Source organism: Xenopus laevis, chromosome 2S (genome assembly GCF_017654675.1).
Source record: "Xenopus laevis strain J_2021 chromosome 2S, Xenopus_laevis_v10.1, whole genome shotgun sequence".
Lineage (NCBI taxonomy): Eukaryota > Metazoa > Chordata > Amphibia > Anura > Pipidae > Xenopus > Xenopus laevis.
Window position 1 is genome coordinate 63177956 of NC_054374.1, and position 27385 is coordinate 63205340.

At 36.9% G+C, this 27385-nt stretch overlaps 1 protein-coding gene across 2 annotated transcripts in view; it reads right to left on the bottom strand.

Moving 5' to 3' along the window:
* Positions 1 to 11474: 11474 nt before the first annotated feature.
* The window catches only part of slc26a9.S (solute carrier family 26 (anion exchanger), member 9 S homeolog), a 49055-nt gene continuing 33144 nt past the window's right edge, over positions 11475 to 27385 (bottom strand). For both annotated transcript variants that reach the window (XM_018249379.2, XM_018249378.2), the window contains 9 exons: positions 19436 to 19542; positions 18580 to 18649; positions 17971 to 18063; positions 17266 to 17385; positions 15454 to 15741; positions 14366 to 14420; positions 13815 to 13960; positions 13438 to 13512; positions 11475 to 13015 (listed from right to left, as the gene is read on the bottom strand). In XM_018249379.2, the coding sequence (XP_018104868.1) occupies positions 12968 to 13015; positions 13438 to 13512; positions 13815 to 13960; positions 14366 to 14420; positions 15454 to 15741; positions 17266 to 17385; positions 17971 to 18063; positions 18580 to 18649; positions 19436 to 19542 (1002 nt within the window). In that variant the 3' untranslated portion in view covers positions 11475 to 12967. The remainder of the gene's footprint in view (positions 13016 to 13437; positions 13513 to 13814; positions 13961 to 14365; positions 14421 to 15453; positions 15742 to 17265; positions 17386 to 17970; positions 18064 to 18579; positions 18650 to 19435; positions 19543 to 27385) is intronic.

Here is a 27385-nt window from a genome sequence, read left to right on the forward strand (position 1 = left end):
GGGGGTATTATTTTTCTTAGAACCATTTTAAGGATCATATTTCAACCAAAGGGCTCCTTATATAGTTACATAGTTAGATCGGGTTGAAAAAAGACCAAATTCCATCCAGTTCAACTCCTCCAAATGAAACCCAACATCCATACATACACACACTGACCCCTCAATACACTCACATAAACGAAATATACTCATACGCTAAGGGGCACATTTACTTAGCTCGAGTGAAGGAATAGAATAAAAAATACTTAGATATTTGAAGTATTTTTTTGCCTACTTCGACGATCGAATTGGCTATTTCGACCTTCGACTATGACTTCGACTTCGAATCGAACGATTAGAGCTAAAAATCGTTCGCCTATTCGACCATTCGATAGTCGTAGTACTCAGGTCTGGACTGAGATTCAAAATAGGCCCTGGCATTTAAGCTACACAGAGGCCCAAACAGCACCTCACCAGCCCAATAAATAGTGCTTGTCTATGGCAATTTACAGCAGCCCCTCTGGCATTTGCCAGAACCCACAGATTGCCAGTCCGGGCCTGTAATCCGGGCACCAATGTTAGACTATGGGGACCTTCCCCATAAGCTTTCTATGCAATCTCTGATCGAAGGAAAATCGATTTTTCCTTCGTTCGAAGTAATTGCGGTAAATACTTCGACTTCGATATTCGAAGCCGAAGGATTTTACTTCGATGGTCGACTATCGAGGGTTAATTAACCCTCGATATTCGACTCATAATAAATGTGCCCCCAAAATATAGAATTAAGTATCACAATAGTCTTGGATATTATGCTTGGAAATTATCCAAGCAACTCTTAAAGGCATTAGTAGAATCAGCCATCACAACATCACCCGGCAGTACATTTCACAACCTCACTGTCCTCACTGTGAAGAACCACCTACACTGCTTCAAATGAAATTTATTTTCCTCTAGTCTAAAGGGGTGGTCTCCCCTGCTATTTGTCTATAATGTCCTCTAATGTACTTGTAAAGTGTAATCATGTCCCCTCGCAAGCATCTTTTTTCCAGAGAAAACAAACCCAACCTTGACAGTCTACCCTCATAATTTAAGTCTTCCATCCCTCTAACCAATTTAGTTGCACGTCTCTGCACTCGCTCCAGCTCATTTATATCCCTCTGAAGGACTGGAGCCCAAAACTGCACTGGCTTCTGCACAGGCCCTGTATACCTGTCACCACCTTTTTTGCATTGACTTTAATGGGCGCCAGCATCAACTTTGATGCAGGCGCCCATTTTGATGCTGCCGAATTGTTGCTGGCATCAAAATCTGCGTTTCCCTAATTTTTTGCCCGTTTCACGAATTTCGACCGAAATTAGTGAAATTCGTTGTGAAGCAAACCGGACAAATTCGCCCATCACTACTGCTCTCCCATAGTGTAAATGAATATACAGAGCTGTACAGTAGGGGTCTTGTATGTCAGTTGAGTTATGAGGGGGATGGTTTTTACTGGGAGACCCAGTGACTTTATGTCCATGCTTTATTACAGCTATGCAAAATATGTCCCATATTATTAATATGTGCTTATTGTAGTTCTTTAGAATTAAAAAAAATAGTTATTGCATTGTTTTGAGCGAGTGCTGAGGGCCATGTACGTTCTCCTTTAGTCTGTTTCTTTCTAGTACTTTCAGTACTCTTAAAGGGTGGAGCACTCACATCAACATACCTCTATTGATCTGGATATTTCAGAGAGAGAATGACTCGGAAGCATGACGTTTCTTTCATCTTTGATCATGTTCAAAGTGCTAGATCTGTCCCAAAATTGGGTCATTGTAAGTACCTTGAGACCCATATCACAGAGGAATCTCCTTGTTCTTTTATTCATTGTGAACTGATTTTGATGGCGTTGATTTAAATTGCTAGCCACATCAATGGCATTTCTGAAATTCAGTACAGTATTATCAGATAGTTTTAATATGTGTTTGTTGATAGTGATGGTAAATCTAATTTATAATCTGAGACAAATCTCGTATATATATATATATATATATATATATATATATATATATATATATATATATATATATATATATATATATATATATATATATATATAATACCTCCAAAAGGATCCGCACTCTCAGGACTTATTAAAAATAAAATTACTTTTTATTTACAGAACTTCAGTCTGATGTTTCGGCCCAAAGCCTTGGATGGGGCCAAAACGTTAGACTGAAGTTCTGTAAATAAAAAGTAATTTTATTTTTAATAAGTCCTGAGAGTGCGGATTCTTCTGGAGGTATTGTGAAAATTGATGTTTCTGCACCCAGGCATACATACTAACTTTGTCGAGAGTGCTGGTAGCCCTTGGACAGCTGATTTTATAGAAACGCTTGTAAAACCTGATTAAAATGTGTGTGCAAAAATTTTTTTTATATTTTTTAAATATTTATTAAAACATACTACACAATATAAGTCTCTATTCCATGTGGGAGTGATTGTATGGAGTGAGAGAAGAGGAGAGGGATGTAAAGCACTATTACATGCGATCCAAAGATTAAGGTCTTGTAAGTAGGCACTTTAGCCATTTCTTGGTGGAAGTCACATCTATATGCCGTAAAGTGAAAGGAAAGCACTACTACATGTGATTTAAAAAGTAAACGTCCTGTAAGTAGGCACTTTAGCCATTTCTTGGTGGAAGACACACATGCATGCTGTAAAGTGAAAATAAGCAAAGTCCCCGAAGCGGAGGACTAAAATAAAGGGGAATTTGGAAAAGGGGAATTAATAAAACACAATATAAATTCTACACACAAGCACCTGGTGGGAAACTACTGTCTCAAAAATAGTACACTATATGTCTATTTATTCTCCCCCCTTTTTTGTTTCCGGTGAGCTTGACTCCGTTGCCAAAGGCGCTGATCCATTTTTTATCCTATATGAAGCATTCTACAGTTGAGAGACTGAAGTAGGACCGGCAGGAGGAAACTAAACGAAAGGACTAACATTTTTCATTTCTGGTGCATATTTTGCATTTGGTGCAGTGTATTGCATTTAGAGAACTTTTGTGTAAATTTGGTATATATATATATATATATATATATATATATATATATATATATATATATATATATATATAAAATTGATGTGGTCTGAGTGCAACTCATCATGTAGGATAGTCATTAATAATAGGCACGGACAGTAAATCGCATGACTCAAGATTTATAGTGAAGTTAATATAGTGAATAAAGCTCTATCCAAGCCAGAGTCCTGCTATCTCTTACACTCTCAAATTCTCATGATTCTGATCTTTAACCTTTGGTCTGTTTTCGATCTCCTTTCGGGGATGGAACATTTTGGGTTAGCATTACAAGCACACTGTCTGATCTACTCTATAGTAATATACTGACACCACCCCGAAAGGATCTGCTTCTGCATAGCTCTCTGATGTGTAGGCTCTGCCTCCCGCTCGGTTATGCTGGCAACTTCCTCTGATGTCATCGAACCATAATCCACTGGCTGAAGGCTAGTGTGTGATGTTCCTCTTGGCTGGTTTCTTTGCTGGCATCCTCTTTATGACTTCACTGTTTTCATTTTGTTTATATAATTAATTTGAAGCTGTAAAATCTTGCTCTTTGTCATAGGCATCTAAATTGTCATTGAAATCTAGCTTGGCATGCTTTACACTAGTTAGTTACACCATTCTATATTCTGTCCAAGTTTTTTTTTAATTTTTTTAATTCTGTAAATAACTTTACATGTAACTATACCTATTACATGAATGTTATACATTTTTTAAACAGATTGCCTATTAAGATTTACAGAATGGAGTTTGTAATATAATGATGTCCTTTTGTGCACAAACCAGATTTTGTTCTCATTTCTCAATACAAATATGTTTTTCTATGTATTTTTTTATCTGTGTATATGGTCACAAATACTGTGAGACATTCATACTGTATTCTAGGGATATTTTTGTATACAGAATTTACAGTATTTGGGACAAACAGCACCCTGTAGTATGATTGGTGACAAAAATAAATCCAGTTTATTTAATATTTACATGATTTTTAGTAGATTTAAAGTGATACTGACACTAAACAACTACTTTTTAAAATATGAATATACATTAAGGTGGTTATTTAATAAAGTCCAAATTTATCTCAATATTTTCTGAAAAAACTCAGACCAAATCCACACAGGTTTTTCAGGCTTATTTATTAATACACTTTCCCGAAAATTTTGTTTGCAGAAAAAAATTTGAAAAAGAAAATCGATTTTCACATTTTTTTCAGATTTTTCACCTGAAAACTCCGAAAACTTTGGGGTATTGCCAAAAACCCAGTGGACATCAAAAAATCATTGGCACTTCTCCCATTGACTTATATGCAACCTCGCCAGGTCTGAGACGCCGGATTTTCAGATTCTGACTTTTCCCGTCCTCAGGGTTTAAATAAATTAAAAGTCATATTTTATAATAAAAAAAAAAAAAATCCAATTTGCATTTGGAGTTAAATAACCACCTAAAAGTTACCTATAGGTCATGTTGTTTTTTCAGTAATTGTTACTTGACGTTCATAAACCTGATTTTTTTGCCAATCTGACTGTCTCTTCTTAACCTGTCAGAACGATTTTCTAATGCTAATGGATTACTGCTGCACAAATATGGCAGCCCCCTCATAGATGAGCACGGGTCAGATAGGTAGTGTAAAAGAATCAGGCAAATACTTTATGGCATGCAAAGCCAATATTATGATAGATGTATAAAATGGTTTCATGTCTGGTGTCAGTATCTCTTTAGTATGGAGATCCAAATTACAGAAAGATCCCTTATCCAGAAAACCCCAGGTCCCACGCATTCAGGATAATAGATCCTATAACCATACTTAATATTGTGCTGGTGGTGACTAACAAGTCACTTAATCAAACTTTTGTGTTTAATGCATAAGATGATTCCACCTCTCCTGTTAATACCACATGTAGTGATGAGAGAATCTGTTCTGGAAACATTCATGAAACAGCAGATATTTGCTAAATGCTTTGAAGTCAACAAAATGGTTCGGCATCAATTATTGTTTTTTTCTGAGCACATGCTTTAGTCAATGGGCACTTTTTCCTGCACCAAAAATGCATAGGAGTCAGTGGGTTGTTTTTGTTGCAAAATACTGCAAAGCCATGATTGGCAATACATTTTACTCATCAGTAGCCACAGACTTTATTGTTGGCTCCTCAAATGCTCACTTTTCTGTGCAATTTTAGAGGTTGTCTGTATTTCTGGACTACATGTATTTCCTCTTTTTTATACAATATCTATATTTGGTGGCAAATATTTTATTTTAAGTTTAATATGTGAAAAAATGTTTTCTGATTTTTGAAGCACCTTTGCCTGAGGATGCACATATGCACAAATGGAAAGGGTCTTAAGGTGCTCCACTACACAGAAACATTACAGATAGATAATTACAGATTTTCATATTGAAAGCAATAATGGAACCCCTGAATAGCTCTTTCAATGAATTTCTAGTTTGTGGGGAGTATTTCACAGTAACGGGATGTTTAAAGTGAAAAACAGCAAGGTGTGCAATTAAAGCTCAGCCCTACACTTTCCAGCTGAAATTGCCCTTATGCATTGCCCCTATTCTGGGGTGTTTGATGTCCCTGTCTTTAACCAAAATGCTGTTTTATTTCTGGGATGTCTCCAGGACAAGAAAAGTGTGTTACATATTTGATATTGTTGGTTGAAGCAGAATTGGAGCTTAGCAGTTAGGGGCACATTTACTTTGCTCGAGTGAAGGAATAGAATAAAAAAACTTCGAATTTCGAATGTTTTTTTTGGCTACTTCGACTATCGAGTTGGCTACTTCGACCTTCGACTACGACTTCGACTTCGAATCAAACTAAAAATCGTTTGAATATTCGACCATTCGATAGTCGAAGTACTGTCTCTTTAAAAAAAAACTTCGACCCCCTACTTCGCCACATAAAACCTACCGAGGTGCAATGTTAGCCTATGGGGAAGGTCCCCATAGGCTTTCTAACAATTTTTTGGTTGAAGAAAAATCGTTCGATCGATGGAATAAAATCTTTCGAATCGAACGATTTTTTGTTCGATCGTTTGATTGAACTATGTGCAGTAAATCCTTCGACTTCGATATTCAAAGTCGAAGGATTTACATTCGGCAGTTGAATATCGAGGGTTAATTAACACTCGATATTCGACCATATGTAAATCTGCCCCTTAGAGTCTTGCTACTAAATTAGCATTTCCTGTACTAGTTTAAAAATAGTGTGTACCACTAGATGTCAATATTCTCAAATAAATGGATGATAGGTACAATGTAAAATCTGTTTCGCTGATCAGTGCATAGATCCCAAAAGTAGCTCAGTTAGATTACAATGAGGAGCAATGGGCTCCAATGGGTCGGTCGACAGAAAATTTAAACCTAAATCTGGCCACGATCAATCAGGAAGACCCGTCGGAAGCCCCCATACACGGGCAGATCAGCTGCCGAATTGGTCTAAAGGACCGATATTGGCAGCTTATCTGCCTGTGTATGGCCACCTTTACTGTGCTATGAGAGGTTTTAAAACTTTTCTTTTTCAGCTGTAATTATTTGTTGATGAGCAGTGAGGTAAAACAAGAAATAAAAACTAAAGATTTTTCTGGTTTACTACCTCATGGTATGGAATCCCTTTGAAAGTTGACAGTAGTGTACACTCCCCTGAATAAAATAGGTCAAGACGTCAAGATAAACACCCTTGTTTCTTATTTTGTAATCCTTCATAGCTGTTGGCATCTTAGGTCCTGAACATACAGTAACTAGTCCATCAAGTAAAAATGGAATGTAATTACATGGATTTGCGGTGGCTCTTTGTAGCAAAAATTGTACAACATAGTTACATAGTTAATTGGGGCTGAATAAATACTATAATCCATCAGTATATATAGTAATAAATCAAACCAACTCCATTTACTTTATTTTTTTTCTAGATTATTAGATAAATTAGATTATTAGATAAAATTATGCTGAGCAAAAGATGGAGCAAGATTCCAGGGTAATAAACTCCAGAAAGATCTTTTTATATGTAAGTGATCCATTATTCAGAAACCCATTATCCAGAAAGCTCCGAATTACGGAAAGGCCATCGCCAATAGACTCCATTTTATCTAAGTAATCCAAATTTTGAAAAAAAAAAAATTATTTTTCTCTATTATAATAAAACAGTACCTTGTACTTGATCCCAACTAAGATATAATTAATCCTTATTGAATGTAAACCCAGCCTATTGTGATTATTTAATGTTTACATGATTTTCTAGTAGATTTAAGGTATGAAGATCCAAATTATGGAAAGATCCATTATCTGGAAAGCCCCAGATCCTGAGTATTCTGGATAACAGGTCCCATACCTGTACAAATTGATTAACAATTTCTCCACTATTAAATGCCATCAAGTTTTACTCAAAAATAAGCTATCGAAAAAAAGTGAAAAGAAACTCAAACAGGTTAAATCCCAATTTTTTTCTGTGATCGAATGTCAAAAGAACTCAAATTGGAATATTAGCAAGCTTGTCTTTTTCAACCAAATGGCTCCAAATTGGTTCTAGGAGGTCCCCCATAGGCTAAAACAGCAATTTGGCAGGTTTTATATGACGAATAGTAGAAATCGAATTTTTAAAGCGACGGTACATGATAAATTTTGATATTCGAATTTTAGTTTTTTTTTAAATTCGATTCGAATTTGGACTATTCTCAGATAACTTTTAATAACTTTCATGGCATTTGTGGTTTTAGAGAAAATGAGTTTATTTGTGTTTTCTAAAACCACCAAAATAAAAATGTTGATAAATGGGCTTCTAATTGTCCTTTAAGAGATGCTCTTCAACAGATGGAGCTTATGCAAGTTCTGTATTCTTGCATTAAATAGCTGGTCCTGTGGTAAAAGTACTCTTTAAATAGCAAGAAAATACATTTGTGTCTGATTCAATGTAAGTACAAATGTACATTAGTTGATTTATTGTTTATTAAAGAGGACCCATCTCCCGAAAAAAAATATTCAAAATCCTATTTTATCATTTTAGTCAAGCAAAATGAACTTTAATTACACTGGGCAAAATTGCCCATGGACAGTTACCTATAGCAACCAATCAGTGATTAGCTTTTTAAAGCCAGCTGCAAGTAGAACAGTGAAAGCAGCAATGTGATTGGTTGCCATGGTTATTGCCCATGGGCAAATTTGCCCGGTGTTGATAAATGACCCCCACTGTATACATTATTTTAATCGTGTTTCCATCAATCTGGGAATTCATTATTATAGCAAGCAGACAGGAGCCATTTTGTGGACACTGTTATTAAGGCAAGCCTTCCATCAGAATCTTGTTTGTGCACCAGAATGGGGGACCTGATGTCCATCCCCATGCACTTTCTGCACAATTAAATGGTTAAGAGAACTGGGGAAATGTGGGGAGAGCAGTGACATCTAGAAAGTGCTGAATGGAAAGTGAAAGAAATTGCTTGCCCCGCCTCTATGCCTAAGGCATAAATGAGGGGCAGACAATATTTGGTTGACAGCTGAGATTTTTAAAAGCATTTACAGCTATGAATGCTTTAATAAAAATTTGGATTCCAGGTTTAATTTGAAAAGGACTTTTATTATACAGTGTGGGTGACAGGTCCACTTTAAAATAGACAAAGTTATTTTACCTGTGTATACTGTCCACTTGGGCTGGAGCCTTGCCAAGATCTCACAAGTTAAATACTGTCATCAATCAGTCTCAAAGTGTTATATTGGATCCTGTGACTCAGGGTCAGAACTAGGGGTAGGCAGAGTAGGCACGTGCCTAAGGCGCATAGCCTGTCTTCTACCCCTAGTCCTGTCCCCTCTCTCCTAGCCGATTTGCACTTCCGTGCACGGGAGTATCAATCCGCACATGCGCGCATTTGGATATGTGTCAGGGGCAATTCGTGCATGCGTGCTAGTGTCAATTCACGCATGCATGCTCCCAGTTGGCGCATCGACCTGCCAGGTTGCCTAGGGCGCCTGACCAGTCTGGGCCAGTTCTGCTGTGACTTACAGGGGCTGGTCCTCTTATGATGTATAGGCCTTCTTGGAGCAAGCTATTACTTCAGTACTGTACTCTTTCTTAGTCATCTACCATATTTAGTACTGTTCATGGAACTTATGCTCACTAAGAAAATAATCTGAAGGAAAAAAGAAAAGCCTTAAATAACTCAATAACACTAAGTAGCCAAAGCCTTCTGGCTGCATATAGGGCAACCTGCTTCATAAACACAAGTTTGTGCCACTCAAAATCTAAGCCACACTAAAGTGAGTAGTGAGCTAGATGCTTTTATATGAGGGATTTAGGTCTGGGTTTATTCCTTTTTCTTTCTTGTTTAAACTTTGTAATAATGCCTCAGGCAAACATTTCTAAAGATTCACCACAGAGTACTATGTGTGCCAGCATGAGAATGCCACAAGGGTTCCCAGTGAAAATTTTTAAGTTCTTGAACTTTTCATCTAGTCAGTTACAGCTTTTACCATTTCTAAAGCAAATTCTAAGGGGCAAATTCACTAAGATCCGAAGTTGCGCCGGCGATAGCTTTGCCACACTCCGCCGCACTTCGCCAGGCCTAGTTTCGTCGAGCGCTACGCAAATTCACTAAAATGAGAAGTTGCGCTCAGGGAGGCGAACGGTAGCGAAGTTGGGCTAGCATTAATTCGTCAAGCAAAGCAAAGTTACGCTAGTGATGCCTAATTTGCATACGGTGCCAAGTTAAAGTACAATGGACGTATGTGTAGCACCAAATACATTACACTACACAAGCTGGGAAAGCTTCATAAAATAAAACAGAGTTGTTATTTTGCCCTATACATGTGCCCACTGTATAGTTTAGGTGCCATATGTTAGGAAATGTACGATCTTTTTCAGCCTATCACCCTTAAAAAAGGAATAGAGGCCAGCGTTTTTTGGGAGCAAGCCCTATCTACGCTATTGCCCTTCGCCTGGTCTCAGTTGGCGAAGGCAAGTCTGGCGCAAGAGTTAACGTTCATGAAAATCCGCAAGTTAGTGAATTAGCGTAGTTACGTCCCTTCGCCATATCGCAACTTCGCCTGGCGTAAGGGTGCGAAGTAGCGCTAGGGTAGGTCCACTTCGCTAGCAAATTTACGCCAGCACCCGTTAGTAAATCGGCAAAGTAACAAAATGACATCACGCTGGCGAATTTGCGCTAGCGTTAGCCACTTCGCGCTTTAGTGAATTTGCTCCTAAATAGTGATGTCTCAGTTTCAGGAATAACAGCCAGCAATATCAAAAAGTGGAATGTCATCGTGAATCCACATGTGACAAAAGAATACTCGCGTCACTTAATGTTACCTAGTATTACTAATTTCTTCTTTACTTCAGTTTTAGCTCTGCAGATCTCCTCAATATCCACAATTTACTTTCTCCAATAGAAATGCTGTATAAAGGAATTGTTCAGTGTAAAAATAAATAAAACATGTTTCTAATATAGTAGCTGCCCCGGTAAATTTTAAATACCTCTAACAAAAGCCCTTGGCTCACCCCAATCTGCTCAAAACTTACTGTTTCTCCACCTTCTGGCCATCGTGCATTACGGCTCCACCCCCTTTTATATCGCAACCGGCCCCTTTTACGTCACGGTCCGTCCCTTTTGTTCCCGCCCGCACCACTGGTTGGTGGGAATTTTATGAAAAGTTGGCAACCCCAGTCGCGGCTTTAAAGGTGCCCACAATAAAATTTCTCTTTATTCATATTGAGACCTGTGCACAGAACAGAACCTATTAGATAGGAAACAGTGATTTATTCAACGTTCCAGCTCTGAACTCGGGCCGTCTTCAGAAAGTGCAATCCACACACAATTCATTAGCATTAGCATGATGCTTAGGTCACTGGGTGCAGGTGACGCCTATACTACACGTCATTACTTGGGTTTATTGTGTATATATATATATATATATATATATATATATATATATATATATATATATATATATATATATATATATATATATATATATAATGATTTGTAAGGTACCTGCATTCGTATGCTGTTCAATGGTGGGTGCTTGATCAAAGCATAGTATACAAAGTTCAAATTGGACCAGCACTCCAGGAAACACGAGTGATGTTTGAACAAAACATTTGAAAAACAGTTGGAGTGCTGGTCCAATTTGAACTTTATATATATAACAACAAACTACTACACTGAACAGGCTTAGTTAGGAAAAAAATGATTTTAATAAACAAAACAGAATTCACATGTCCGACCACAAAACAGAATTCAATTGCTTATTAAAGTTACTTTTTTCGTACTCTTTGTTTGGTTTGTACACACTATACCTACAACCAGACATTCTGTGCTTTTGTTCTGTGAATGCTGTTTTTTTATTATACACAATGGTTCAGTGATTTTACTGTGTTGTACACAATCTCAATGTAGAAAAGCAATTCAGAAATTCCAGGTCCACTTTAAATAAAGAAAACATGCAATATAAAGCATTGCAACAATAATTTATTTCATAATATTATACATCATAGATTAAATACACAGACAGCCTCTGTCCAGGAGAGTTTATACTTAAATATTCTAAATGTAACACTGGGAAGTGAAACAACATACAACATAGATGAATAGTGGCTATTTTTAAGTAGGAATGGACAGAATCTTAGAAATTTAAAATAGACCCCGTAAATAGGAAGAGCATGTGCTTTATCAAATTCTGTCAGCTGTCAGGGTTGTTTTGTGTACATCAGAATTATGGAAGCAGTAAGTACAGTAGATAAACATGGTAAATCAGTTGGATATACATGATTTATATGTGGACTACTTTGGATGATTTGAAACCATATTTCATGAAACAAAACAGTATAAACTAATTTGCAACAAATAACTCAGGAAAGAACTGAGGTTTAAATATTTCCATTCATTCTCTTTGCAAGGTTCTTATAATTTGACAAACCCAGCTGCAGGACAATTTGACACATTCTAAATCAAAATGTATGCCACTACCCAGTGGCAAACAAACACAACATTAATCATTATGACAGGCAGTGTTGATTTGGCATTCAGAGGGGCATGAAATAAATACAATTGTACATCTTTTGTTTCCTTATATACATACAGTATGAACACTGTGCAACTTTTATTTAAAATGCTGGACTGCAATACACAGCATTTGCTCCTCAGTTCCGGCATTTGAATGAGCATGGCCTTTTTTATTATTTCATGCATACTAAAGTTTTAATTTCTGCATGTCATGACACATGAGCTGCTATTTATCCCTCCATCAGGGAAAGGATTATGATAAAGTCTTAGCAGTATATTAGTGAAGTGGTACACATAATGGGTGTATATACCAGAGGTACACAGTCAAAACGTCAGGAAAATGAAATCATAAAATTACAGCCAGTGGCTTTAGTCCCATTAAAGGATACAGTAGATACTTTATTTCTCATTATATATATATTTTAATATAGTATCCTGGTGCACAAGCTATGAAATCAGTTGAGGTCTCTAAAATTGAGACACCAGATTCATAGATGATGTCATGAAATCTAATCCTTGAATGCTAGGGGATTATAAATTAAAAAGGGTTTCCAAGGGATGAAAAAGCATTCCTCAGCGTAGTTACAGGTTGGTGGGAAGCATCCAAGTGGACAAAACAGTCTTATTCAAAAGGTGACCAAGTATGTTATCATCCATATGATGGCATATTCTGGATACCGTCTTACATCTAAGTTATATGTGCAGCTTCCGATTGTCTTTTTGAAGATCTTTTACCATGAATATTCTTCAAATTACCTGAGTCACTTTGTTCTGCTATTGGCTGAAAAGCAGCAGGCAGCTAATACTGCTCCTGTGAATATGGGACAGCAAAATGGAAGGCAAGATTTGAGATTGTTTTAAAAAGTGCTTTGTCTTGGAACCTTCTGTGATCAGCAGTATATTATGAAAAGGGAGCTTTCAGCTGGTCCGCATGGAACTCTATAGTGCTGTCTGGATTTCTGTCTGAAACATACTGCCAAACATTGCCTTGAAAATGAAAAGTGAGAGAGAATATAAATGGATTAAATTGTTTCTAAAAAATTTAATATATCAGTGTGATATATTAATTATTATAAATTATATTATAAATTATTGTAAATATTATATTTACTTCAAAAATATATAAATTATTTCATAAGTTTTTGACATTTTATAATTTCAACAATTCATATATATACATATATACACATATATACTCATTACCTTTTATTAATTTATCCTTTATCGAAGAGGATCTTATTTCATTAGATGGCATATATTAATTTGTCAAAATAAAAATTCAACATTTCAGACTCATTTAATTTAATGAAAATAGTTTCCATGCCAAAGAAGAAACCTACTGAAAGGTACTGTTTTTAGTCAGGGTAAAGGAACCATTACTTATTATTCAGTAATCTATTTCTACTGACCTCTTCGAGGTTCGGATAATCCTCACTGATTTCATCCTGAGTGTCCATTATATAAATTTCAGTATCACCTGGGTCCTAAAATAAACATAAAATTTAATTTGAAAATTGCAGTTATAACATATCAGTGCAGTTTGGGAGTAAAATGAGAGAAACATTCAAAAAAGAAAAAGTCAAAGCTAAGAAAAAAACAATAATCTTATAAAAACAAAGACTCCCCAAAGATTTTAAGGTACAGAATTAACACACTTACTGACATTTGATAAAGGAAATACACTGAACATGGAAAGTCTGGCTAATATTTTACACACATCCCCATAACATTGTGAATGTTCTGTATTGTGTGTGAGAAAGGAGTGAATGGTTGAAAATACCCATACCTTTGCCTTAAAGGATGTGTTTCCAATCCCTGTGTTGTTGGCCTGTGCATACAGTACAGCATCATGCACAGTAATGAAAAGGTGTTTGCGATCCAGACTTCCTTCTGCAAACATCCCACCATGCTCAATATCATCATATACCTGAGCTGTACAAGAACACAATATCAATTAAAACACATCTTATTGTTTATTAAAAACAAAAATCAAAGACAATCTGCATAATGTACAATGTTTTTTCTTAATTCCCTAAATTAAGCATGTTTATACATTACATCCAACTACCTCATCTTAACAAAATCATTCGAACAGGTTTACGTTTACAAACCATGTCATCTTGCACACTAAACTGTATTATGTTCTCTCACAAAGCCCAGTTTCCATTCTAATATTATGAATATTAGTATCAATAACAGACATTTATAAAGAGCCTACATATATCACAGCTGCAGTATCTTGTGCATTTAACGTATTCTAGTTTAAAGCTACAGCATTCACATTCAATACTCACTTACCCATCACTTCCATGTATATCCATTTATATATGGACTTACCCTGTACATCTGCTAAGTAAAAGTTCACTCCAATCCTCTGAAAACTTGTGCACAACTAAGTGAGAAAAAAATATGACAGTTTTAAGATAAGGATATTCTGTTATAGATAAAATTGAGCATATTATTTATTTTATCTATCCTTTTATCATTATTGAAGTATAATCCAGCCCTGAAATGCCATCCTGTTTTAAGTGACAATAAATCCTTAATATATAAGTTATAGTAAGAACTACAAAAGGGGTTTGTTGCTATTGCATTTTAAAGTTTTCAACCCCTTTTTGTCACATACAAGAGTCACTCACAAAGGCTAAGTAACACTGTATAAGTAATTTGAAAATGTCAAAAACTATTTGATTGTAAGGCCAAAAGAATAATACATTATGTTTTAAAATAAGAAGACAACTGTGAACAGGCGCGTATTTGTGGAAAGGCCACAAAGGCCCAAGCCTAGGGTGACAGAATTTTAGTAGGACAGCATGCGGCCCAACCACACCTGCATAAGTTCGGATGCACTGGGAATTCACAGGAGATATAATAATTTTTAAAATTTCCTGTGCACCAATCCCCAGTACTCTGGACCCGATGCTGAAAATTTGAACATAGAGGAAGGGGAGGGCCTAGGGGTGCCTGCTATGTAAATCCAGCCCTGACTGTGAAAGGCTTGGTTCAAACATATAGTGGGTTATTTATTAAAGTCTGAATGGTAAAAACTCGAAAAAATTTAATTTTTTTACTCTAAAATCCGTATCTTTAGTGGGGGAAAAAAACTAGAATTATACGTGATTTATTATACTGCAAGGCTGCAAAAAGTCAGAATCCAAAAATTCTCCATCTTCATCTTTCATTCGTTAATCTGAAAATTTCAGGCTTTTCCATCAATTTCACAAAAGATTCGGGCGTCAAATCAGAAAAATTCTGATTTTTTTCATGACAATCCGAAGACGTCGCAGTCTTTGTGATAAAGAATCATCATCTCATTATTGGTTGCTCATTAAGTAAAATAAATAAAAATGAAATGTTTAAAAAATGCTTAGTTAAGTAAAGAATTAGGAGGAGTGTAATTTTGTGAGGTGAAATCTAAAAAATACCTTCTCCAGAGCTTTAATCCCCATCAAGTCTACGAAGCACACCCCACTCATATCAATGATGACAGTATGGATGTTCACAATAGGAGGAGCTGCAATGATGGGATCTTGTGTCTGCGCAGGAGTGGTTAAGCCATTTTGAATATTTGCTGTTGCCTGGGGCTCTGCTGTCAAGGTATTGGATGAGATGTAACTAATTGCACTTGCAGTCCCGTTGACAGTGCTGTTGTTATTTGAATCAGTAGGTGAAACACCATCAAAGTCTTCTTGAAGCTCTTGCAGTGAAAGTGTCTACATTAAAGACATAAAAATTTTATATTTTTATTTTCCTGCTTTGTCTGGTTTATTATTTGGGAAAATTGGTATATAATGGGGATTAGCATTACATAAAGGTATAGTAAGGGGCCTATTTATCATGCTATATAAAACATTGAAAATAAACATCCCCTGTGATGTTGCCAATAGCAACCGATCAGCAATTCATTTTTTTACAGTCAGCTGCAAGCTAAGGTCGCCATAGATGTACAGATAATTTGGTGCATGTATGGTGGGAGATGAACTGACCGATATCAGCAGAAGACTTTAATATCAATTGGCATGTCGGAACATTGGACACTCTTACTGCTTAAAGGGGTGGTTCTCCTTTAAGTAAGCTTTTAGTATGTAATAGAATGGTCAGTTCTAAGCAACTTTTCTATAGCTTTTTATTATTTATTTTTTATAGTTTTATAATTATTTGCCTTTTTCTTCTACCTCTTTCCAGCTTTCAAATGGGCGTCACTGACCCCCATCTAAGAAGCAAATGCTCTGTAAGGCTACACATTTATTCTTATTGCTAATTTGCATTTCTCACTTTTCTAGTAAGGTCCTTTCCTATTCTTATTCCAGTCTTTTATTCAAGTCAATGCATGGTTGCTAGGATAATATGTACCCTAGCAACCAGATTGCAAACTGGAGAGCTGCTGAATAAAAAGCTAAATAACTAAAAAACCACAAATAATAAAAAATGAAAACCAATGTCAAATTGTCTCGGAATAGCACTCTCTACATTATACTAACAGTTAACTCGGAGGTGAACAACCCCTTTAATCGTCAGATCCAGGTTGAATTGTATTGTTTCTACCTGACTATTCCGCTCTAACATGTCTATATTGAAAACCAATGGCAGGAAAGATTGTAATTGTTACATCTATGGCCACCCTTAGAAAAGAAAAGCAAAGATCTGAATGGTTGCTATGGGCAACATCACCACTGATGTTTTTTCTACAGCATGATAAACAGGCGCCACCAATTTTAAGTAAGAAAAGGACAAGTATTTGTTGAAAGTCTAACAACAAATGATAAACAAATTCCGTCATGACTGGAACAACTGTTCTTCCACTAAAATAATATTAAATAATTTGTACCCTATAGCTAGATTCCTAGATTCATTTGTATATAACTATAACTTGGTGAATTTCAATGTTACAGCCAAACTATACAGAACTGCTCCTGGTAATGGATTTTCAGATAAAATCACATAGGATGACCCAAGACAGTTTTTATGATAACGCTTTAACTATAAATATCAAATGATATTTATCTGAGCACTAACTAACAATTCTGAAAATGTGTTTGCATGAGAATGCAGTCTGCCAGGTTCCTGACAACTGAATGGAAGATTAGAAAATATAGATTCATTTATTCTTATATTTTGTATTTTAATTGCCACTCGTAGTAGTTCAACTACAGTGGTTTAAGCAGAAGAGTCTAAAATATTACACATTTACACATGTTTAATTACTGTTACAGTGATATATGACAGTGTGTCCTTACCTTGCTTTTCATAAATAGTGATCCTCTCTTTTGTTTGAGATCTTTTTTTTTAAGTTCTTGTTCTTGCTTCTTTAAGTACTTCTTCTTGGATAAGAAGACCTTGCCAGGATCTAAACCTGCCTAAGAAATAAGAAAATAACTTACCAATCCATTACTTTAATTCAAAAACAGGCATAACTAAGATGAAGTTCTCTTATTTTTTCACTTTTTATTTTTAATTTAGAATCTAAAGTAGTGATGGACAATCTTTGGCCATCCAGATGTCCAGGGAATCCGACAGTCAGCTGAAGACCGTGGAGGCATCTCCTACACCTGGGAAGCTTCTGGCTGTCCACATCACAATTGATATAGTCTATAAACATCACTACTGTTGCATTTCTAAACACCAGGTATGATCTTACTGCATATTGTAATGCTACCTTTATCCATCATGCTCATCCGAATATGAATTTGTTTTTCATTGGCTTTTTGTACATTGATTTTTTCATGGATTGTGTATTAAAACTACATCTTCTTTGCTTTCTTCTTTCAACTTGAAAGTTATGTTCAAATGCTACAAGAACATTTTACTTTCGTGTTTTGCCTTGTGGTATTAGCTACTAAAATCAATATTCAGAACTGGAAGTTATCAAGAGAAATTTTAATGGAGAGAAATTTAATGGAAATAAACAACATTTAATTTTGAGATATTAGGAAGATATTTACCTTTTTGATAACCTTCTGTCTAAATATCTCAGAGTTGGCAAAGTAAAGTGGTGAACAATAAGTGACAATTCTAATTCCATCAATGGGTTGAACCTAGGGTGATTAGAACAATTAAAACATAAAGGTGAATAGACAAACATAAACGTATATTTCAAACAATGTTCATATGTATGTTCCTCCCAAATTTCCCTTTGCTATCTTTTAAATGTATATATATAACCCATTGATGCCCAATCTTTACCAACAAGAGGCCTATCATTAGTCAAGCTACTCTAGCAAGATGGACTGCCTTAAACAAATTGTTGAAAGTCTATTCGACTGCCAAATAAAATTTAGCTGTCAGGAACAATGTACTGGTTGATCATGACCTAGTAACATTAGTTCTTAGCTCCAATTGTCAAAGATCTTCAACAGTGCAGAGAATGAGTAACCACCTCTTATTTAGAAACAGTGGTAGCAAAAGAAGTTGTTGGGGGGGGCTTGTGACAGCTAATACAATAAAATGAAAGAAATGTAGATTTTTTTACAGTAACGAGAGTAAGGTAATAGCTGTCTATTTGTCCACTAGACCTGAGTAAATCATTCAGAATGACAGGAAAAGACACTCACCTTGCTATATACCTTTGGATTTACATAGATATCAGTGGCTGTCACCTGGTTTAAGGTTGAGCCATTCCGGCTATTAATAAAAAAAAGAGAGAAAAAAAGAGCTTACGTTTCAAGCGTCTTTATATATGCTTGTCCCATGATATTTTATAGTTTCAGAATAATGACAAATCCGCTATTCCATTTTCTATTCCATTTAGCACTACAGAAAGTTAATTTACTCTGCAAACCCCAGCCAGGGTAATAGAAGATTATAAAATAATTTCTAGGTGATCCATTATAATGTAAATAACCTTGATAATGCAACATGCTTTTAAATAAGCGAAACCCTAAAATTATTATCATTATTATCAATTTCATTCACTCTCTCTTTAGGGTTGGACTGGGGCTGTTTCAGGTCCCCCCTCCGGACCCCCCTACTGCGCCGCACACAAAATGTTGTCTTGCCACGACCAGCCTGAATAAGGGAGGTCGCTGAAGGAGGAAGAGAGCAGTGCAGGGTGCAGATCTGGGCCGGTGGGGCCACAAGAGCAATGGGCCCACTGGGTTTTTTCCCAGTATCCAGCCGGCCCAGTCTGACCCTGGCTCTCTCTCTGAATCTTCTTTTCCTGCTCCTGGATTTTACTACTGGGTAGTGGGTATCAAAGACCTGTGACCAGAGTGGGACATTCACCTTTGATACACTTTGTCATTCTAAATATGTGGGTGATAGAACTATGCACAATAAGAACATCAGAGTGATACCTCAGTGTTAAGCTTAGAAACCCCACGCAGTGAGGTTGCTCTAGCTTCAAACTGTATGATTGTGGGCAGTTAAATTAAAATAAGTTCTTGCAGTTAAATTAAAACAAGTACTTACAATTGGGTATTGAAAATTACAACCAGGATAGAAAATCCAACTCCAACAGCCACTCCATACGGCAGACCCAGAATAAATGTGGAGAAAAAACTCACCAGCCAGACAAGCTGTAAATACATAGAGGCAAACATTGTACTGAAAAATTCACTAGATGGTGCATAGACTGAGTTAGAAATATCTGCATGTTATTTGCCAAGAAAATTCTTTTGCTTTTGTAATATTCTATTGACTATATAAGAAAAATAAATCCCAAATTACACCCATAGTCAGTATAATACCTCATCAATTAACCTGTCACAGGCATAAAACATGGATGTATCACATAAATTGCTTGCCAAATTCTATATCGTTTGATAACCACAGGATATACTATATTAGGTATGTTTTCATTGTTATTATAACTGCACAATTGGTCTCTATTCACAACTAATAACCCACATGGCAGGTAAAAAAAAGTATTTGCCATTGTTGGTAAATTATTAACAAATATATTAACAATGCATAGTGCAAGAGCCTATAGCAAAAACAAAACATTGTGAGACCATTTCAGACACGGACCCTGATAGGATGCATCAATGCTAAACATAATAGATTTATACATGAACCAGCATAAAATAAATTTTGCTATTTATATCAGTTGCTACATATCTCAGTGGACTGAAAAGTGTGTCCATTGCAGTTATATGGAATTGGGAGATACATAATTAGAGTTGTGCTTGAAGATGTTATAATTATAATAGATTGGGTCAGGACCAAACTAAAGATGAATATATACATTTTGCACAGCTGTAATCCACCCCATTGCATTTTTAACACAAGCAATTGTATTATCTGAAAATCCATGGGCAGCATGAAGTATAAGAGGTACTTTGTACGTAACCTATAATCCTGCCATCATATATTAATGAGTATTCTGAACACTAAGGGGCACATTTACTATGGGTCGAATATCGAGGGTTAATTAACCCTCGATATTCGACCTTCGAAGTTAAATCCTTTGACTTCGAATAGTGAAGTCGAAGGATTTACCACAATTCGTTCGATCGAAAGATCGAAGGAAAAATTCTAAGGCGCCCATTTACTTAGCTCGAGTGAAGGAATAGAATAAAAAAAACTTAGAATTTCAAATGATTTTTTTGGCTACTTCGGCCATCGAATTGGCTACTTCGAATTGGCTACTTCGACCTTCGACTACGACTTCGACTTCTAAAAATCGTTCGACTATTCGACCATTCGATAGTCGAAGTACTGTCTCTTTAAAAAAAACTTCAACCCCCTACTTCGCCACCTAAAACAAAGTGCAATGTTAGCCTTTTGGGAAGGTCCCCATAGGCTTTCTAATGTTTTTTAGGTCGAAAAAAAATAGTTCGATCGATGGATTAAAATCCTTCGAATCTAACGTTTCGAAGGATTTAATCGTTCGATCAAACTATTTGCGGTAAATCCTTTGACTTCGATATGCGAAGTCGAAGGATTTACATTCGGCAGTCGAATATCGAGTGTTAATTAACCCTCAATATTCGACCCTATGTAAATCTGCCCCTCGATGTAAGAATCCGGCTCAACACACACCGTACAGAAAATGGCACTAAAATAGTCACTGAAATGAAATATTGGTTTAGTACTTTGCCTCTGCACAGACCATATGACTGTGCTATTGAGGATCTACCTCCTAAGGGTAGAAACTAGCCTCTCTCGATTCCAGGCCGGTCCAGATTCCGGCTGGTTGCGGCAAAACAAATATCAGGCCATACTCATCCCCAGCATGTTCCAGCTTCTTCTTTTTTTCGAAAAGAAGGATGGGGGTTGAGACCTTGTATAGATTATCGGGGTCTCAATAAGATCACGGTCAAGAATCATTATCCCCTTCCCTTGATCTCTGAGCTCTTTGACAAAGTTAAAGGTGCCAAGATCTTCTCTAAATTGGATCTGAGGGGTGCGTCCAATTTAATTCGTATAAAGGAAGGGGACAAATGGTAGACAGCCTTCAATACCCGGGATGGGCATTATGAGTACTTAGTAATTCACTTCATTCTATGCAATGCCCCGCCCGTCTTCCAAGAATTTGTAAACAATCTTTTCCATTGGTATGTGGTGGTATACACAGACAACATACTCATCTTTTCTTCTAATATAAATGATCGTTGGGTTCATGTGCAGGAGGTGTTGTGTAGGCTATAATAGACTGGACACAAACCCTTTCATTACGAACTATTCAGAGATTTTTCAACTTTGGTGGCTCCAATCACTGCTTTCACTAAGAAAGAGGCAGATCCCAGTTTTTGGTCCTTGGAGGCTGTAAAAGCCTTTGACCTTTTGAAAGAGTCATTTACATCTGCCCCAGTTCTCCAGCATCCAGATTTAATTTTCCCCTTCCTGGTAGAGGGGGGTGCCTCTGAAATTGAAACTGGTATTATCACAACGACACCCTATTACTGCTAAAATCCATCCCTGTGCCTTTTTCTCTAGAAAGTTCTCCCCGGGAGGTTAATTATGATATAGGCAACAGGGAATTGCTAGCCTTAAAATGGGCTTTTGAGAAGTGGAGATATCTTCTAGAGGGCGCTAAACATATGGTTACCGTCCTTACCTTAGTTTACCACCGTTCTAAACCCTCCAGATTGTTACTTCAGGGGCTGCTGCAGTCAAGTCATGGTAAAGTCATGGACTCATATATCTATGTGCAGAAACCTTGTTTTGTATGATTTTGGGACCATATGTTAGCAGACTCAGATTTGTGAAAAGGCTACAAAGGTCCTGGCCTACAGTGGCAGAATTTTAAGGGGGCGGCATGCCATCCAACCACACCCTCATTGGTATGGAATCACTGGGGATTTTCCTGAGATTTAATTGTTTTTCAAATTTCCTGTGCACCAATCTTCAGTACTCTAAACCTGATGCTGAAAATTAGTGCATGTGCTCAAAGGTAGTGAGTAATGGCAGCGGGCCTATGGGCGTCTACTATCTAAATCCGGCCTTGTGTTATCGTCCCGACAATTTTTGAGCCAAGCGGATCTGTAACGGATCCATAGTTTAATTGATTAGACAGGTTAGTAAATTTCTGTCGGATAACAATAATATATCAGACGATATCCATGGGTGGCCTACAATTTATTTCCAAGACATGACTTTCGTACAATTGTTGCCTGGCAATTATAAATGGCCAAAACATCATCAGATTTGTTATTTTAAGGACTTTAATCCTACAATATCAATCTAAATGTTAGTTTTAGATTGTCACATTAAAATGTATGATCATTATCTAAACATTTGCCGTAACCTAAATCTGAACATGTATGGCCTTAAAACTTGTGGTGGAGGACCACTGAAGACCTTTGTCCAGTGGAGTGCTGACTATCAAGCAACCATGTAGCTGTTCTTCTGAAGAATAAGACATTGTAAACAGGCCCGGATTTGTGGAAAGGCCGCCTAGGCCCAGGCCAAGGGTGGCAGGAATTTAGGGGGGCGGCATGCTGCCCAACCACACCCACATTAGTTCAAAAACACTTGGGATGCACTGGAGATACAATCACTTTTTAAATTTCCTATGCGCCAATCCCCAATGCTCTGGTCCAGATGGGGAAAATTTGCGTGAATAAAGGGGAGGGGACAGGGGCGATGAACGGCAGTGGGCCTAGGGGCGCCTACTATGTAAATCCGGCCCTGATTGTAAAAAGTTGATAAATTGTGTCTTTTAGTACTTGTTCATTATAGAGATATTGATTAGCTAGTGTGGATTGACTGATTGAATATATTACTTATTTTAATAATTTTCATCAATAAAAACATGATATTTCCAGATTTTTCAGTATACGCAACTTCTGTTTAAAAAATGTCCTTTTTTTCTCCTCCTTCTTATCTCTCTCTGCCCTCTCTTTCAGCACCTGTTTAAAGTTCCCTGGCAATATTTGCCTTGCCTGGCTCTCTCTAAAGACAAATAAAAAGCAAGTCTGATAAGCAAGCAGGCTTGGGTCCAAACAACAGGCCTTGGCATATACCCGATCACATCACTGTGAATAGTGCCAGTTTAAAAAAAAAAAATGTAGTACCATATATAAGTGTTTACAGGCACTGGCGGGCATTTATCACTGGAAATCTAAGAATTCCATTCCATATTCAGTTACAGTACATGTTAATTACAGTCACTGGGAGGTTACAGCTCTTATTGATGCATTTTGCTTTAGCTGCTGCTGCTGAAGGTGCATCAGGCATCTGTAGATCCATAAGCACCCATGCATTAATATATGAAGTCTGATATAACCTTATTTTAGTAGAACTAAACTCTGCTGTCCCCCTAAATTTCCCTAAATAATATTTGGTAGTTGCTTACTGGATTTTATATTTTCACATGGGAAAAACAACCCCCATCTGGAAAGCTTCAGCTAGGTGTGGCTGTAAGATACAGGTTATAATGTACATACAGTATATTATGTCTATTAGCAACCAATCAGATATTTGTTTTGAACATTCTAGAAGTTAGGAAATTATGTTGATTTCTTGCTGTAGGTAACTGCAATTTAGCTTCTATGTTAGGAATTCAGTACTTAAGAAAAGCTAACTGTTAAATTCATTGGTCACAGGACTTGTGATAACTTTGCCCATGTTGCTACATAATATCCTTGATTTTGATACGGTCTTTATAGCAGTTTAGATATGCAGGAAGAAAGTGTTTATCCCCTCCCACCATCTGTGGAAAGCTGCAAATAGAATTGCTGATAACTCCATCAAAGAGAAATGTAAAGTTGCTGCTACTTTATTGCTACTTTTTATTACTCATCTTTCTAGTCAGATCCTTGCCTATTCATATTCAAGTCACTTATTCAAATCAATGTATGGTTGCTAGGGTTATTTGGACCCTATCAATCATGTAATTAGATTGAAATTGCAAACTAGAGAGAATAAAAAGGTAAATACTGTAACTCGAAAACCACAAATAATAAAAAATGTAAAGTGAAAGCTAATTATAAATTGTCTTAGAATATCACTACGACCCATTTAATGACCTTTAGGTTGGCATAGTAAATACTGTCTCTATTCTGCAAAAATATATATCAATTCCATGCAGGGTGTTGCCTCTTTTCAAAAACATTTCACCAAATATTAGAACTGAGCAGCAAATGGCAGATAAGGATCAACTATAATTGCAAAGTTATGTAATTCAGTAGAAATAACATAAATGCTAGTCATAGATAAAATGGAATTGTGTTGGGATCCTCCTTAATTGAGAAGGGTTTGGGGATATTTGCTGATAACAAGCTGTGTGACTCTAGGCAGTGTCACTTATTGGCTACTAAATCAAATAAACCACTGTCTTATATAAAAGACATTTAACTTTAGGGATGAAAACATCATTTTGCTTCTGTATAGATTCCTGGTAAGGCCTCATCCTCAATATGGAGTGCTGCTTTGGACCCAGGATATCAATGTTTTGGAATGAGTACAGAGACAAGCAGCTAAATTGGTAAAAAGAATAGAATGTTGTAAAAATTAACTTGCTTTATTTGCATATGTTGTCAGAATTTAAATCTGTCCTGTAAATAAAACACAGGTATATACAGTGGCATAACTATAGAGAAAGCAGACTCCCCGGTAGGGGTGCAGCCCCCTGACACCTCTGCTGAAGAATTTGTTTGCATTGCTAAATAGTGATGGGCGAATTTGCGCACGGCGCAAAACGGCACCGGCGTCTCATTTTTGACGCTGGCGCCCGTTGTTGACGCCGCTGGCCATTTTTTTCTGGCGAATTTTCGCGGGCGGGGAATCGCGCAAATTTGCCGCAAATTCGCGCCTGGCGAATAAATTCGCCCATCACTATTGCTAAACCATCCACCTAGTGGTAGACATGAAAATATCACCCAAGCAGGAAAAACCCCTGGGTGGAACTAGGGAGAACGACTTTGGTTGTGTTGAAATACAATGAGAAGGGGAGAAACAATGGCTGTCCCAAAGCAGTTCCATCCTGAAGTGCTGGCTCCTTTTCAAAGCTCAGAATCAAGCACAATGCACTGAGATGGCTGCCTCCACACCAATATTACAGCTTAAAAAATACATTTATTGGTTTAAGAATAAAATTGTAAATGCTAGTGTGAATTATTTGCAATGTAAACACTGTAATTTAGAAATAAAAGTAAACCATAAAAACCATGACAGAATTCTTTTAACGCTGTAATATGTACCTCTTCCGTGGCAGTAAATAACAACTACAAATATAGTCTCATTCTTTTCAATGGAGAAAAATGAAGATTTAGAGAAGTTTAGCCACCACAAAAAGAGACCAACTGCAATATTCATATGTCAAGTTTGAGTTTGCCCTTCTCCTTTCTTCAGGAGCTAACAACAACTAAATGTGTTTTTTGTTCAGATAACATTTTGATAATTGTCAATGTTATAAAGTGGATTCGTATACTATAAATACATAGTAGATAACAGTAAATAATATTGGTGTTGGAGTCAGTAGTGATTAGTTTGTTACATAGTGATTACCTCTTAAGGAAACAGTTACCATGGGCTAAAAAAAGAAAAAAAGCGTGTACACCGTATTTGCATTATAGTAATGTACAGTAGACCCCAATGAGTTGCAGATGGGCTGCAAACTGATCCTTAGAAACATGCTTAGTAACAGTAAATCTGCAGAGCTGGTTGACCCACACTGTAGTGCAACTCCCATCACCATCTGCTGTTCTTCAGTTTCCCTGCAACAATGAATAGCTCTAATATATTAAAGGGGAACTATTGTGAATGAAAATTTTATATAATCATCATACTGGAATAAAAAACTTTGTAAATACAATCAATTAAATATTCTGTACCATTTCTGAAATAATCAAGTTTATCTTCACGATCCCTTTCTCAGCATCTGTTTCTCTTCATTCTGTCCTCTTGCTGCAGTCGGGTGTCAGATATTCATTGACAGTTAGATCCAATATATTTTAAAAGGGGCTTCATTTCTTAGCAGATGAATTAGAGCTCACTTAAATAACTGATTCCAGTACAAAAAAAATCCAACAAAATAACTGCCTTTTGCACAAACCCTGCATGTAGACAGGTGCGTAACTATTGAGGAAGCAGACCCCACGGTTGCAGGGAAGGGGGTGGGGAACAGGGGTGGGGTCTGCAGCACTAAAAACCTCCCTCCAGCACTCCCTTAAAAGGAAATTTTCCGTGCTAGCCCGAATCGAGCAGGTCGTGCACGCTGAATCGACGGAGGGGGGAGGAGAGGGGGACTGTTACTATACTCGCCAGGCCCCTTCAAAGATTTTCAGCAGGGGGGGCCGACAAGCGCTTGTTACGCCACTGCCTGTAGAGATACATAGTGGCAGATTTACTAAAGGGCGAAGTGACTAACGCTGGTGAAGATTTGCCAGCGTTACTGTTTTCAGCAATTTACTAATCTGCACAGGCGTCACTTCGGTAGCTAATGGACATTACTCCGCAAATTCACTAAGATGTGGATTTTACTGAACGTTAGCTCTTTTGCCAGCCTTGCCTTGGCCAGCTCAGACCAGTCGAAGTGCATTGGAGTGCATAGATTTTACTCATTCTTCTGTTACTTACATCATATTTTTTATTTGAAAAAGTCAAAAAAACACTGGCATCTTTTCCTTTTTTCAGAGAGCCTGCAAAAGTCCTTAAAAATTTTCTTGGGTAACTGGGGTTGCCCCATTTTCTAACATATGGGACATTAACTATACAGTGGGCTCATGTGTAGGGCATTATAACAACTCTATTTTCTACATTAAGGTTCCCTGGACTTCTGTAATGTAAAGTATTTGCTGCAACAAATACGTCCATTCAACTTTAAATTTCCCATCGTCTGCAAATTAGCCTGAGGGAAGACCTCTAACGAAGTTGAGCTAGGTAGAATTGAACGCTGGCCCATCTTCGCTTTGATTTGCTCGCATTGTCGAAGTAACGCTAGCAAAAATTCGCCACGGTTCAGCACCCTGGACT